A 15,587-nucleotide genomic window follows, 5' to 3' on the forward strand; every position below is an offset into this window, starting at 1 on the left:
AGAAAGCCTGGTGGAATTGCTCAGTAGATCCTCAGTGGAAGAAAAAGTGGCAATGTAGCTGCAGGCTATCTGTTAATGATCTGAAATCATTTGTCCTTTGTATAAAGCCTTTCACACCAGAGTTTCTAGATATGAATGGAACCGTATTAAAGAATTAGCAGATGCATTTACACAGCATACTAATTGGTTTGTTACTCTTCGCCACTTTTGGGGAGTTTACTATATAGTGTGGACAGAGTCCATTTGGTTCATGTTCAATGTATTGTGTGAAACTAGAATATGGGCAAATTCAGTAACCAGGTTAATACGCTGTGATGGAAGATCAATCTGTTGTAGGTGTCTTTTTAAAAAAGAAATTGAAAACGAATCCTATCACATAGGATATCTTGTGCGAGAAGACATTTCTGACAGCCGAGCAGACTGTAATCGCAAAGGTTTAATTGAGTAATTGTTGTACCAAATCACACTGTTCTGAAGTCCTGATTACACACCCAGGAATTTATTTGCCTGAGAAAAAAAGTCGCATTATGGGTTACAAGATCAAAGATTAGTTTCACTGCCGCAGACTTCTATAGCTCAGACAACACTTGCACAGTTCATGAAATCTTGTAACACCATAAAAGTTGTCGACATTACATTATGGGGAATAAAGAATTACTCAGGTAATGGATGAGCTCGACAAATCCAATGTGCTTTCTCCTTTTGGCAAAAAAGAAAGAAAGAAAGAAAGAAAGAAAAGGAAGTGATCTATGCTTTCAATACACTTTTAAATAATCGTTTTGTTTGTTAAAAATCTGTGGGATTCTAGGGGGTGATCAGCAAATGCCTTACATTTCACCCTTGGGGCTGAATTCAGTATCAGAAACTGCTAAGATTGTCTTTCTAGATACAATCTAAGCAAGCCATGAATATTCTTGGTAATTAGGCAGAGGGGAGATGGATGGAAAAATATATTTGTGCCCTTTGCAGTCTAACCTTTTTTATCTTCACGATGGTAGGCCAGATCCCAAAAGAAACTTTTTCTCATCTTACTCCCATTTTCAAGGTTACACAGAACTTCCCCTCTACTAAGAATCCTCCTTCCTTCTACTATAGGCTTCTGACTGACTCTGCCCACCCAAGTATTAATGGGATGGTTGCTACTGATAATTTGCTAGCATATATTGCTCATATATTTTACTCAGGGCCAGTCTTACCCTCTTTCCTCTTACACTTCTTCGAATATTCTCTGTCTCTCTGTGTCCCTGCACGGTGTCCAACTCTTCTTGGCCTTGCTACTCTTAGGTAGCAATATACTGTGGGCCTTAATATGTCTTGAGGGCTTGCCAGAGCAGAAAGGTGGGACATGGATCAACCAGACAAACTAACAAAATGTGGACCTTGAAAAGAAAAGAGAATGCAGCTGTTCACGATCTCTCATCCTAAGTAGACAGCCTTGCAGACATTATCTTCTGGGGGGTAGCATAAGCTTTCCCATAGTATAAGGCTGGCACAGGGATGCTTCTAATTCTGTTCCACTCCACATGTTTCAGTGCACACAGAGGTTTATTTAAATCACATATTTTTTCCAAATGCTGTTGGGGAAAAAAAGTTGTTCTGATATGGCTAAGAATAAACAATCTCCACCAGGAGTAGCATTACCCTACTGTATGTTCTTTTTTTATGGCCTCTAAGATTGGAGGAATTCTTTCCAAGCTAAATATAGTACCACCTAAACTTATTTGAACTGCAAAGCCAACTCTAATTGCATCTGAGACAACTCCTCAAATCTTTTCTCTTCTTTGTGATGGTTATATCCAGAGTTGGACACTGAAATACAAGAAGAGTACTGCTCACTTTCCAGTTAATAAAGGAAATAACAAAATATAACATAGTCATACTACGGTACACCACTAGATATAATATATTTTTATCTTGTCTAGTATTTTTTTCTGAAATATCCTATTAAAAAAATCTAAAATAGTTGCAAGTAAAAAATGAAAAAAACAGCTGACTGTGTGGTTTTCTTTAAGTTTTTCTTTACAGTGATATGGTAGCAAATACAAGAAAAATGTGCATAATAAACTTGAACGCAAGATATTTTCTGGTCCCATCTCTGCCAACAGGGCTCAGGCTGGAATAGAAAATGAAAAGTCATTGACAAATTTTATAGATCTTGGATATTTTTTTTTCTTTTTGGCTATAACTTTGGTAGATAATGATCCATGAGTAAAAAAAAAACACTGCAAATTAATAAAATTTTTTGTAGATATGTAAAATGCCAGAAAGGAAAGCTTAACCCTGAGTATGAGGTCAACATAAATGCTATTGCCATAATCCAGAATTTTGAACCCTCCCACAGTTCAAAGGTGGCAAGCTGTGCTCATGTCCTATTGAAATATTTCATTACAAAAATGTCTTATCAATTTCAATGGAACTTCACTGAGATTATGCTCCACTAGATTTGGGCCTGGGTGTACAGCAATGTGTGTCTTTGGATTTCCCCTGTTTTTGTAAGATTCTATATCTGCAAAAGATTTCTGGATCAAGTCTTCCATCTTAGTTCCACTTCAGACAGGCAAATTGAGTTCTTACCTTTCACTATCCCCCCACTCCACTCTGCACCTTTTCTTCCCCTTCCCAGTGCCTAAGTGGAACTTAAATGGTCCACATGAAGACATGTGGCCACGCGGGAGAACCTTCCAAAATAGATTTGTGCTGAGACGATCCTTTTATTAACAAGGCTTGGCAAAAGATCACACTGAGCCCTGTTTTGGCTGTAGAAAAAGGAGGAAGAAGAGGAGGAAGAAGAGAAGAAGAAAAATAATTAAGTTGCAGCATAAATCAAGATCATGTAGATGGCCAATGCAAATGGTAATTCCTTCTCTCATTGTATGCATAATAATAACATCACAGTTGCATATAGAACAGCCTTTTTCATTATTGCTCTACTTCATAAAAATATAAGGAACTTAGAACAGAAGCATTACAAACTTAAGGTTCTTTGGTGAAGAATGGAAAAAAACAACAGTATTTCAGCTGTAAGTCAAATCCTAGAAGCAAGTGGTTGCTTCTATCTGTTGATCCGTTGGATCCTTTCACAAAGAAGAGACAGATATTGGGTCAACTTGACCATGGCAACAATTACAAGTCCACCTATCATCATACATGTTGGCCAAAAGAGTGAGTGGAACAGCACATTGGAACTGTAAAGTTTGGTTAGCAACACATTCTTCTGAATGCCTTCCGGGTCATAGAAACAGGTAAAGTGCTGATACTTCTTGAAGTTCTCCATGACGACATTCACAAGGGACAAAGACTCTTCAAAGTTCTTTCCACATTTGGGTATATAAGAACACTGCAGGGATGCAAAAAGACAGATTTTAAAAAAGGAAAGATAGTGCATTCTGAGATGAACAGAAACTTTGATCATTTTGGTTCCAGCATGATGTTAACTGACATCTATCATTTTAACTATTATAGTTTATCTCTTAATGTATTCTGGGAATGATACTGTTATGAAGAAACTCTAATACATTCTTTCCTAACTATTCCCCTCACAAAATGTTGGACTTTACCTTCCATAGTCACTTGACTTCATGGCTACCCAATGTAAGAATAACACACATAACATGCCACATGGAACATGTATATATTTTATTTCAGGGAGTGATTTTGGTGGCAGGCATACTTTTTAACTCTCCTTTTTGAACCTTCTAAGCAATAGTGCAAAATGTAGGCAGTTCTAGTGATACATTATAAACAGAAACTGAAAGCACAATACTTACATAACACAATACTTAATTTATTAAGATTGACCAAAAGGAGTACGAGTTTTGCTGCCCATTTATCCTTCCCCAATACACCATGGTAAATATAGCCTGCTCTTAAATGGAGTTTCTGATCTTTTCTCTCCTCAAAACTGTTGTTGTAGTTCACATCTGCTTACCTTCAATAATCATCTAGGTCAAAATACAAGATCCTTTTAGGTCAGAGGCCCATCTTGCATGCTGAGAGCATGTAGCTCAAAATGGTTGCCCCAGAGAACCTGTCTGCCAACAAAATGGCTCCCATGGTGGGCATGGCCAATCACAAAACACCCATGAAGATGAATTACCCATCCCCTGGAATATTCTCTATAATTCTAGTGAGACCTTAATGGGGCCCCAATGCATTGCTGCAAATATACTGTGCTTTGCAACATGCTACTTATTTAAAAATAATCGCCCCCCGCCAAGTCAGGTGAGAATGGGATCATGCTAATACCAGGGGATGTGTCTGAGGGACACAGCCTACCACTAATCTAGAGAGATCACTATCTTAATGCCTTTTCAGACATTACAGAAAGCATCTGAAAACAGGAAGGGTGTTTCATTCATATTCCCTGTTTCAGGAACAAACTGGATTTAGAGACTGAAAGGAAACCAAATACAGTTTTGTCTCCTTGAATCTTAATCCATTAAGAGCAGTCTCCAGCTAATGAAACACTTTGGACAGTTAAATAAAAACTCCAGAGAAGAATCTGGAGAAGAATATCAAACAATGTAGCAACTAGTCATAACACTCTTCCTCCCAAAGCAATAGCAAAGCAGAGATTTATTCCTCTCTGATGTCAAGCATAAACCAAGAAAAGTCTGTAAGAGAGGTATGTTGGTATGAATGAATAAATCCCTTGCAAAAACTGAGACTGTGGCTGAAGGAGGAAGAGTCCCATTAGATTAGCAGGTCTTAAAGCCCACTTCATCACTCATGTAGGTCAAGATGCATTCTCCTGTGACTGCGACTGCAAGAGGCAAAAATCATCTGGACTTTTCAGCACATAGGAGCCTGAAGATGGTGTGATCAATAAGCCAAAAAGACTTCATGTTGACTTTTGTGGATTGCTGGTGTTTATCTTCCGGGATTATCACTCTCTCTCCAACAATGTCAGTGAACATCACTGGCTCTGAGGTGGCTTCTTCTTTAGAACTGGGAATAAATTGATAACCAGGGGGGAATTGATGTTCTTCTTCCTTGGTTGTATGTGGTTGCATGTGGAAAGGACGGCAGCTGGTTTAATGGAATAGCAGAATGCTCCTTCTATTCCTGCATTTACCAAGGGATCCTTGAAACCTGTGAGTTTGGGGCTCTAGTGGTTTTTTTAAAATTCCCATTGCTTCCCATTTTTTCAAATTGGGTAAACACACCAGACCTATCCCATCAATTAATCAACATTTTATGCAAATAACAAGTGCTCTTAATTGAATGCACCAGTATCTGGATGCTGGAGGTCTCAATTGTCACATGTCTATGCACGCCATTTTTCTAAATAAAGCACCGAGCTTGCCCCATGCTTCTCCACCACTTCTAAGGTCGGGAACTTTTTTTGGTAAGGGGATAAATTGCTACAGAGGATCCCTCTCCCACTGCCTCCAGTTAGTACGCTACTGTCTTCTGAGGACAGTGCACCATCTGTTCATTTTGTCTTACCTTGAACAAGAATCTGTTGTTACTTTGCAATCAGTGGTTAAAAAAGAATGGAAAATTTAGAGAAACTCATTGTCCTAACAGCCAGGAACCACGCTGAGACAAGGAATAGGTCTCTAATGTTTTATTACTGCTACATAACAGAGAGTCCTACGAAACTGAAGAAGCGTGGGAAAACCCAGACATATGAACCCCAAAGGCTAAGGCGGGCCCGATCTGTGTCTCTTGGAATGGCTGCCTAATTCCTCAGTACTACGCATGCTCTTTACAGCCTGGATGGGAGCCCCCTGCTGGCCATCCTCACTCATGACACTCATTTTCATATTGTATTCCTTCCTATGGAGATCTGCTGCCGTGTTACTTCAGCAGTGGCTAGAATGCTATGCCTTCTTTTGCTTCTGGCATCATGTAAGAAGTTGAAGCTCTTAACTGCATTGCAAAAAACTACTCTCTGGGGTCACAGAGAGGCCAGAAATTCTATAACATCTATGCTTGGACAAGGGCTTCATTAGCAGTAATGCTCCTTTCCTCTTCCTCCTCACTGCCACGTGCTTCTTCACCTGTTATCTCCATCCTGACTTGAGATGACAGTGGTTGCAAGTGGGTGGTTTACTGAAGAAGGTGGCAGTGACAAAGAGTAGAGGGGGTAGCCAACACTGAGAAAGGGAGGCATTCTATGAACAAGAGGCTCTTGCTCACAAATGTCCCTGCAAGATCTGGAGTTATAACTTCCTCCCTACGTCAGGACTAACCCTGGAGAAAATTGCTGATATTAGGAGGGCTAGAGATCTTAGTGTAATGGTATGTGGGGAAGACCTTGGGAGATGGGGGCGAGGAGATCCTGCCTAGGGAACAGTCAGATAAGAGGGAGCATAGCCTGCAGCTGGATAGTGGGTGGGGCAAGAGGCTCAGAAAGGACCCTCCCTAGTTTCTCCAGCTGTAAAGGAGACAGCGGGAGATTTGTACTTTCAGACTTGCAAGATTCTGTTAATGTAGCTTTACAATAAGGTAGAATTAGCTTATCTGGTTGTGTTTCCTGTCCGGTCTACCTGGTAAGGCTGACATCAATCTTGTCAACTAATATTCATTCACTGGGTGCAGTGTTGGGGTGGTCATCACAGGGATAGAGGGGAAGATGCAATAGTTGAAGAGGGTGGCAACGTGTTTCTTATTGTGATGGAGGGCATGGTTAATTCCTCCTGGGCTTCCCTCTAGAGCAGAGATGGGTAACAACAACAACAACAACAACTCCTCCTCCTCCTCGCCAGAGATTACACTGTTAATTTTTTACAGACTTGGAGTTTCACAGGAACATCCAGAATAACACTGTGTATCTGAGTGAGTGGGACTGGCCCTGACCTACACTGCATAGAATTGTCATTTTATTTTTCATATCCCTTTGTGAATGTTCATTCTGAATGAATTACAGTGCATGGAGCAAGGTAACAGAGAACTACAAGAACATGACTCTAGATTTATGATTATAGCCAGATATACCTGCAATCATAACAGAGCATTATGTGAGGCCCCCAGGCTGGCCCAAATATTCTTTCACTTAAGACAGAACTGCAAAGGGTGTCTCTTCCCTAAATTAAAGTGCATGTTGTGCATGGCCAAGCCAAATTACTTTGGCACTTCAGACACAAGACTCTGAGGGTCCTGCTCCTTGAGAGTTAAAACGCCAAAACACATCAAGAAACACCCTTTCATGACATCCCAAATCAGCTGCCTGAGCATCATTCTCACTCTACCTAATCGTAAAATTGACCAAAAGGAGGCAAGATCATCCTTATTAGAAATCATCAGAGATACATAGCCAGATGTTATTCTATGGGGTTCAAATCCTCTACCAATTATAGATACAGAGCTATCCAGATTCTGGAGCTCAGCAGTGTTGCAGGAAGAGATATATAGAATCTGTCAGAATGATATATCAGTGTTTCTCAACTTTAGCAACTTTAAGACATGTGGGCTTCTACCCCTAGAATTCCCCAGCCAGCCATGGTCGAGAAACACTGATATATACAGTCCACCCTCCCTTAAGATACGGAAATTACAGTACGTCATGCCCCCACATATGAGGTTCCACCCCGGGGGGTGGTGATGGAAATCATGTAAAACTCAGCACAGGGGGGCATGACATAATATAACATTTGTATCGTTCTCTGGAAGGAAAGGTAGATTGTATATACCATTTTGATAGACTCTGCCTAATAGAAGACCGAGTCTTGAAAGGTACCCCAGGTGACCTCCCATGCAGGCTCCATTCCTGAAGATCGGTTAGCAATGCCCTGAAGGAATTTAATCTAGGAACATTATTAGTCCACCTACATTACTGCTAGCCATTCCCTCCTCCTCCTCCTCATTTGGGGGTTGTCTCATGCTGTACAGAGCAATTCCATCTTGGAGCTGATTTGCGTCAGTAATCTGAAAGCGACGAATATTTTAATTCCATTTGAAGACTGAAAGGCAAGTACTACCATCAAGGGACACTGCATTCGTAACACCGATTTGCAATTCGGTTTGCACAACAATATGTCAAAAAAAGGAAAAAAGGGAAGAAGAAATTAAATGTCCTAGCAAGGCACGCATAATCTATAAAACCGCCTTCAGCCAAAGACACATTAACTGTTCCTGCACTAGATTCAAAGGAAGTGGCTACTGGGAGGATTAAATTGTGAATTAAAAAAACCCAAAATGATTTGAGATTTCCACAGCTAATGTAGCTGGGTAGCTAAGGGCCTGGTTAGACATTACAGGCAACCAGGTGTAGCATTTCTCTCAAATAGCCCTGATTAGGAAGCTGTCTGTGTAATGGGAGTATGATGGAGTTTTTTCAGCCAACAGTTTTTTTCAGTCGAAATTGCTCATAAATAGTTTTCCACTTATGGGTGGCCAAGATATAGATATGTTAAAAAAAATTAGAAGGCAGAGGAAGGAAGGACACAGCCCTTTGGACTGATCTATCTCAGTTGTCCTGGGTAATCTGTCTGTTTTGTGGGAAGCACAATTTGATTAAATTGGCACAAACTCTGCCTTAGAGCTGTCATAAACTGCAAACTGTTGAGGTTCAACATCATGCCCAGCCTTTGTTTCTTGTTTTGTGTCCCCTCTCCCTTTTGCCTTAAATGCTGGGAATCAACACTTTGGAAAACTCAACTGCTCGATTTTGTTGCTTTTCAAATTGGGCTGTAAAAAAGAAGGTATAATTCAGTGTTACATTTGTTCTTCAAAGAGAGGGACAGGAACTATCAACAAGCTGTAGGATAATATAGAACAGCAACTGCCTCCTAGGTGGAGGAGGCAGATGGGCTCATGGGCAAAGAGAAACTCTGAAGAAAATTGAACCTCCTCCAGATGAACTGAAGAAGACTCCCTTCCAAAGTATAAGGGGAGAGAGAGGAGGGCTTATATTTGCAGAGGCTGCTGGGAGTTGTAGTTTAGAAGCATCTGGAAGCCATACGTTTTCCTCCTTTGGCTTAGAACATTCATCCAGCAGTAACATTTGCTTTTCTTGAACCAGAATTTTCATGCTTGTCTGTAGTAAAGAAATGATGGTTCTCAACAGTGGCCAAGGTTGCCTGTAGCCTACTATCTTCTGGCCATGTCCCCCTGGTATATTATTAGCAAGAGGCTGTCACCTTCTGTACTACTAAAAGTCAGTCTAGCTTCTTCCACACTACCTGCCGTCTCTGGAATTAATTTCATTCCTTACTTCAGTTCTCATGGAGAATTTGGATGTGTCTTACTATTAGGCAGGAGCACTGAGTTGTGCAGAGGGTCAGCAACAGGAGCTGGGGGCTATGGAAAGGACGGCAGCAATCTTTCCGAATTCCCTTAGTGCTATCTAAGTGTTTATTTTATTTTATTTTATATTTCCTGCCCTTATTATTTTTATAAATAACTCAAGGTGGGGAACATTCCAAATACTCCTTCCTCCTCCTATTTTCCCCACAACAGCAACCCTGTGAGGTGAGTTGGGTTGAGAGAGAGGGACTGGCCCAAGGTCACCCAGCCGGCTTTCGTGCCTAAGGCGGGACTAGAACTCTCATACCACACCTGATTGGCTCTTGGGTTGAGATAGAGGGACTGGCCCAAAGTCACCCAGCCGGCTTTCATGCCTAAGGCAGGACTAGAACTCTCATACCACGCCTGATTGGCTCTTGGGCTGAGAGAGAGTGACTGGCCCAAGGTCACCCAGCGGTTTTTCATGCCTCAGGCGGGACTAGAACTCATAATCTCCTGGTTTCTAGCCCACTGCCTTAACCACTAGACCACCTGGCTGGGGGAATTCTGGGAATTGAAGTCTACATATCTTAAAGTTGCTGAGGTTGAGAAACACTGGGCTAGGCGATAACCTCTGTGATTCACCAGCCTAGGCTGGCCAAGAGTGGTAGGATTGTAATACAACTCATCTGAAGGGCACTATGTAGAGAAGACTGCCTTGGCCATAAGGTCACATGGCTGGAGGCACTGAGAATACTGCAACAACTGAATGACCCTGGTGTGCTTAGTGCCTGTAAGCCCATTGCATACAAAGCTGTCAGCACTTCCCAGCTCATGGTGTGATTACTGAAATGGAGCTGGCCTCTTTTTGTGTATGCCAACAGAGTCTCACAGAGAAACAAAAGAGCATCGGACCATTGCACAAATCTGTTACGCTTGGCAGCAGCAATTATACATCTGCTGACAATCACAGGGATTGGGGCTCTGATTTTGCCCTATCTCAGGCAATTAAATGTCTATGTAACAAGGACTTCTGTATCATTGTGTGACTGAAAGCAGATAATGAACAGATACGTTTGCCTGAACGCCATCCGTGCAGAGTCGAAGGACCTCCGGAGCCCCTTTACACACACACAAAAAAAGACAAAGCCATCTGGAGGAAAAACTGCATATGATAGGCTGGAACCGTGATGTGCACAATAATATTAGAGTGGCACAGCTGTCCGTGCAGTCCAGCAGAAGGCGTGGCACATGCTTTTGCTCACCCTGTATTTGTCGCTTTCATTATATTTCCAGCATAAAAGGAAATGGGGCTGTAGCCCATATGTTCAAGCCCATATTTTGAGTGGAAAAAGATCCCACCCAGCATCTAGCATCTTTATATGGGCATCAGCCCTGCAAAGTGCTGCCAGCCCGCCTACAGGCCCTTCTAAGTACGAGAAAGCATCAATCTGATTTTGTGTAAAGCACTTCCCAAATTTATTTGAATAAACTTAGATTTCCCTTCGTGCATCACACTCATGGTTTGCTTAATCGTGCTTTGTAGAATAAACCACAGTGGTTACAATGAACCGATTCACAAAATATGCAAAGCTGAAACTTAATGAAGTAATTCGAATCTACGCCACTTACGTTTTTTTTTCATTTTGATAGTAATTGTATTAAAAATTACAACTACAATGATAAAAAATGAATACAAACTAAAAAAAGAAAATAAAAATAGAAGGTGCAGAAAAGAAAAAGAAAATAGAAGAGAAAAATAGAAAAGGAAAAAAGAATATAGTAAAGAAAAAGAAAAGAAATATACAAAGATATGACTTCCCCTTCATCACAAGTATAAACAATTTTAGTAACTTATCACCTTCTCTTAAAATACAAGAAATGATCTCTTCTTCCCATATCTCATCTCTTATCTATAAACAAATCCTTAAAGCATCGTCATCAGTCCTGGTCAGCAAAAGTCCATTAAAGGTTATCAGAGATAACATACCTATTTTAACCTTGATCAAATAAACCAGTTTTATAGTCCTTCCTTTTACTTTTGACAACTTTGATCTTTAGTCCCTTCAAATAATGTCCTAAAACTTGATTTCTTTTCATTTTTTCATTGTCCCTTCTCACAAAATTCTTCAAAGCTTTAACAGGGCTCTTTTGTAAATCCAGTCTAGGAAGATTATCCAGGTTGCTCCTTATGGTTTATAAACTACAATGAACTGATTCATAAAATATACAAAGCTGAAACTTAATGAAGTACTTAGAATTCAGTGTGGTGCATGAGCCCCCATCTGGGATGGCAAAGGGGACCTTTGCTGCACTTTAGATAAGTGATGACTGAAGACAATTTTAAATTTTTAGATTTTTTTAAAATGGAAAAAGCCTACATTATTAGGATATTTTCTACTGTATTAGGGCTGGGCTGTGATCTCGGTTTAAAGAGGAAGAGATGATTCTTCTGGGTACTTCCTTGAATCAAAAGTTGTGTGAGCCCAGGAACAGATGCTTTAAGGAGCTGACATGTGCAATATATGCATCCATGCTCTCTCTGGAGCACCTTCTCCCCTATTCTTTCTATTTCTATTTCTAGAATACCGCATAGCCTAGGTCTGCCTGGGGAATTCTGGGAGCTGAAGTCCACACAGCGTAAGGTTGCCAAAGTTGAGAAATACTGCAGTGGTTGACTTAAAGTATTAGACTGTGGGACTAAGGTGATCTGGGTCATGTTTTCCTTTAGCCACAAAGCTAAACTACCTGCTAGGGTTGTTCTTAGGATAAAGTAAAGGGGACCCCAATGTGTACTGTATGAAATACTATAAATAACTGAACCAAAACAGGCCATTCATTTTTCCCAAGTCCCTCTCCTTTGCCAGGTTCACATGCTTATTTTATGGCCAAGGAGCCTTTCGCATATACACATATACCTTCTCCTAGAGTGACATTCAATTTGGAAGCTTGGAAAAAAGCAGGGAGTCAGAGTTTAGGTATCTGATGCAACGTCACAATTTTTCTGCTTACTCAAGGACTCCAGTGTGATCTATTTATATATCTTTAAATAAAGGGAAGTTGCAAAAACACCCAACTTCCAGCGCTCAGTCAGCACAAGGAAATCCTTCCTAGCAAAAGAGATGCTCTGCAGCTTTCAGCCATCTGGTTTATTCTTAGGCTTGGGAAGACTAAAAGACTGAAAATGGATATATGGATTGTGCTCAGAGAACACTCATGGAGCTATGAAATAGTATTACACAACAAAAGGGAAAAGGCTCACTTTATCCTGAACCTGATCTTTTTTCTTTTTTTTTAATTCAGTCTGTTATGGCAAGGAAGACAGAAGTTACAGTAGAGAGAGGAAGTGGTTGAATTCACAGTGTACATGCGGGTTGCTGAACTAACCCATTTTCTAGGTTCATACAGTACAGTAAACCACCATCTGGGGTTCACACAACACACTAAGCCATCATCCCCCCAACTAACCAAGGTGAAAAGTAACCAAGCTTATTATGCTGTGCAAATGCAGCCACTCATTCTTTAACTCATCTGGTTAAACTTGTGTGAACCTAACCAATTACAAGGATTAAATAAATGAAGAATACAGATGTTTAATGCTACCCATTGGGAAACCACTAAATCATAGCAAAGAGATATGGAAAGTTCTAACTCTGGTGTCATTCAGTGGTTGACTGAAGTTTTGCAGCCCAGATATTGTATGCCTATGTACTCAAGGCCACTATAGGCCTTTCCCAGATGTTTTCTCCACCTTTCATGGTGTTTAAAACCATGAAGGCCTGAAATTTCAGTTGGAAATGAATTAAACACCCCTGGGGATAAAATTGCATACAGGACAATCTGATTCCATGAACTGGACAGCAACAACTCAAAAAATGGAGCATGCTGAATCTCATTTCCCCCCACCCCCCAAACAGTGCATTTCTTTTGACAGCTGATAGTGTTCTTACCTCAGAATTAATTTTGATGGTCTCTTCTGTGTGATAAAGTAAGTACTTTTGCCCCGAAGAGGATACATTGACATAGACCTGTAAGCAGGGGTACTGAGAGATTTTCCAGCCGTCATGGCCACAGCTGAATGAACAGTTAAAGGTTTCTGTGATGGAGGCGTTGAGGAGTGTGCACTGTGTCTCTTCTGTCCAAACACTGGCAAAGAAAGAGGGAGGGACAACAGTGATGCAACTGGGTCATTTTTGACCCTGGATGTACAGTGATAGTTTAACGTCTTGCTCTTTAGATGCCCAGGTATATTCCTTGAACCTTAAAATGTTCTTCTGCAACCATTCTGTGTGTCATAAACATGGAAGCTTGACAAGTTATTGGGGGAAAACAAATGGTTGGCCGATCCAGATCAAAGGAGAAATGTGCCCAGTGGGTACAGTTTTCAACTGTCAACTCAATCGTATCACCAACACCACTACAAGAATAGCATAGAATTTTCTTCAGCTGACCTGATAACAGATAGATTTCATTGACAATAAGCTCCATTTGCTCATTGGAAAAAAACCAGGCCTTTAAAATAATTAACAATCTTTAATGAGATGAGCATCTGTAACTGCACATTTCTTGGCTGACTGTACTTTGACTACAAAAGAAATGTTTTAACAGTAATACAAAAAGTTAGTAGTAGCAACAGCCATAAACCTAGGTGTGGGCATTGCAATATCTATGACAAGACCCAGGTACTAGGTCCATTTTCCAAATGTCTCCATCACAGAGTACTCAGACAGGATCCCCCAGTGATGGAACAATCCTGGAGTTCAGCTAAAACCATTTAAATGGCCAAATGGCAATTCCATGAGATATTACCTGTTTGGAATGGCCCATTCTCAGCAAGAACCCCACCTGGTAAATTTATGGTAGGTTGGGCCACTCCAAATAATCTAATTTATTACAGATGTGGAGCTGCCTTTGAAAACACTTTGCAAAAATTAGTGCTAAATACAGTGATATTTGTGTTAACTCAAATATGACTTCTGTATCTGCCATTATCAACAGAACAAGATAATTTCTAGCATTTTACCACAGCGGAATATTGCCTAGTATAATGTTAGGTTACTACAGTCTTTTGATGCAAAGCATAGAATATGGATCATTTGTGGTCACAACACGTGTGGAGGCTCCAGGAGAGTCAACTGATCATAACTTTAATAGGCAGGGATGAATAATTAAAGATGCCTGAGAATAGGGTGATTTTGAAATATAAATGCAGGGGGCTAGCTGGCTTTATAATTGGATTTATCTGCAAAGGATTACAATATGAGGTACAGGCTCATACTGATCACTGCAGAAGTTATTCAGGATATATTTTTCAAATTATGGGACAGGAAGGTGAAGGACAGAAGCCCATGCCTTCATTTTTAACTGTGGAATGGTGATTTGCAATACAGGACTGTTATTCCTTGTGCCTCCAGCTAACATGTTCTCTCAGGATTTTGTCTGGGTGTTGTGTTTAGAAATCAGAGCAGGTCAACAAATCATACTGAGGGGACTGTGTCCATGATAGAAGAAATAGTGGACTCATGGAAGAGAACCTGAAAAGGCTTTGTTGGGTAGCTGTAGCCAATAGTCCTGCAATGAAGCTGCAGTAAAGCTTGTTTGTATGCGCAGGCCTTCAACCTATTCAGGAAGAGGGAATAACAATGATTGTAACCTGTTATGACACACTACATGTCTGGTGACTCAACAAATCCAATGCAGCTTTGCTCCTCAAGCCTTGATGGATTGGATTTACTTATTGTGCCAGATTTGTTTGAAATGAGGCAGACTATTTTGTACTTCAATGTGTTGTAGGAACCACTCACCTGAAATGTTGGGTGAATCGGGCCATCAGGTTAAGCAGCAATATTGTCCATTTGTTGGGCACAGCATATTATGCAAACACAGCAATTGTGTTTTCTTAACCAGGGTTTAGAATAAATGGGCTGTGTAACCCTAGCCACACACTTAAACAGATCAGAAAAAGATGCATGCAATATAACTCTGCAATATGACCTTTGCTAGTATTAGCCATAGTTAGTTGTGTGCTGCAAACCTAACTTGTTTGGTTTATAATCCAGTAGGTTAATACAGGGACCACGTTAGGATAAGCATGTTGTGTGAACACAGTCGATCACATGTCCTATAAATTGACAAATGCACTTGGTTTCATTGATTCAGTAATCTAAATGCATCTTTCCAGATGTATGTGTCTATGAAAAGAAGATTGTGAGTTCTAGTCCTGCCTTAGGCATGAAGCCAGCTGGGTGACCTTGGGCCAGTCACTTTCCCTCAGCCCCAGGAAGGAGGCAAGGGCAAACCACTTCTGAAAAACTGCCAAGAAAACTGCAGCGACTTGTCCAGGCAGTCGCCAAGCATCGGACACGACTGAATGGCCAAAAAATAAAGCCCAATAGATGAATAGTATAATTTTCTAT

At 40.6% G+C, this 15,587-nt stretch overlaps 1 protein-coding gene across 3 annotated transcripts in view; it reads right to left on the reverse strand.

Annotated features, from left to right (window-relative positions):
• Positions 1–2,392: 2,392 nt before the first annotated feature.
• KCNMB2 (potassium calcium-activated channel subfamily M regulatory beta subunit 2) overlaps positions 2,393–15,587 on the reverse strand; it is a 128,992-nt gene continuing 115,797 nt past the window's right edge. For all 3 annotated transcript variants that reach the window (XM_063306429.1, XM_063306428.1, XM_063306427.1), the window contains 2 exons: positions 13,122–13,317; positions 2,393–3,337 (listed from right to left, as the gene is read on the reverse strand). In XM_063306429.1, coding sequence (XP_063162499.1) covers positions 3,053–3,337; positions 13,122–13,317 — 481 coding nt within the window. In that variant the 3' untranslated portion in view covers positions 2,393–3,052. The remainder of the gene's footprint in view (positions 3,338–13,121; positions 13,318–15,587) is intronic.

Source organism: Candoia aspera, chromosome 6, assembly GCF_035149785.1.
Source record: "Candoia aspera isolate rCanAsp1 chromosome 6, rCanAsp1.hap2, whole genome shotgun sequence".
Taxonomy (NCBI): Eukaryota; Metazoa; Chordata; class Lepidosauria; order Squamata; family Boidae; genus Candoia; species Candoia aspera.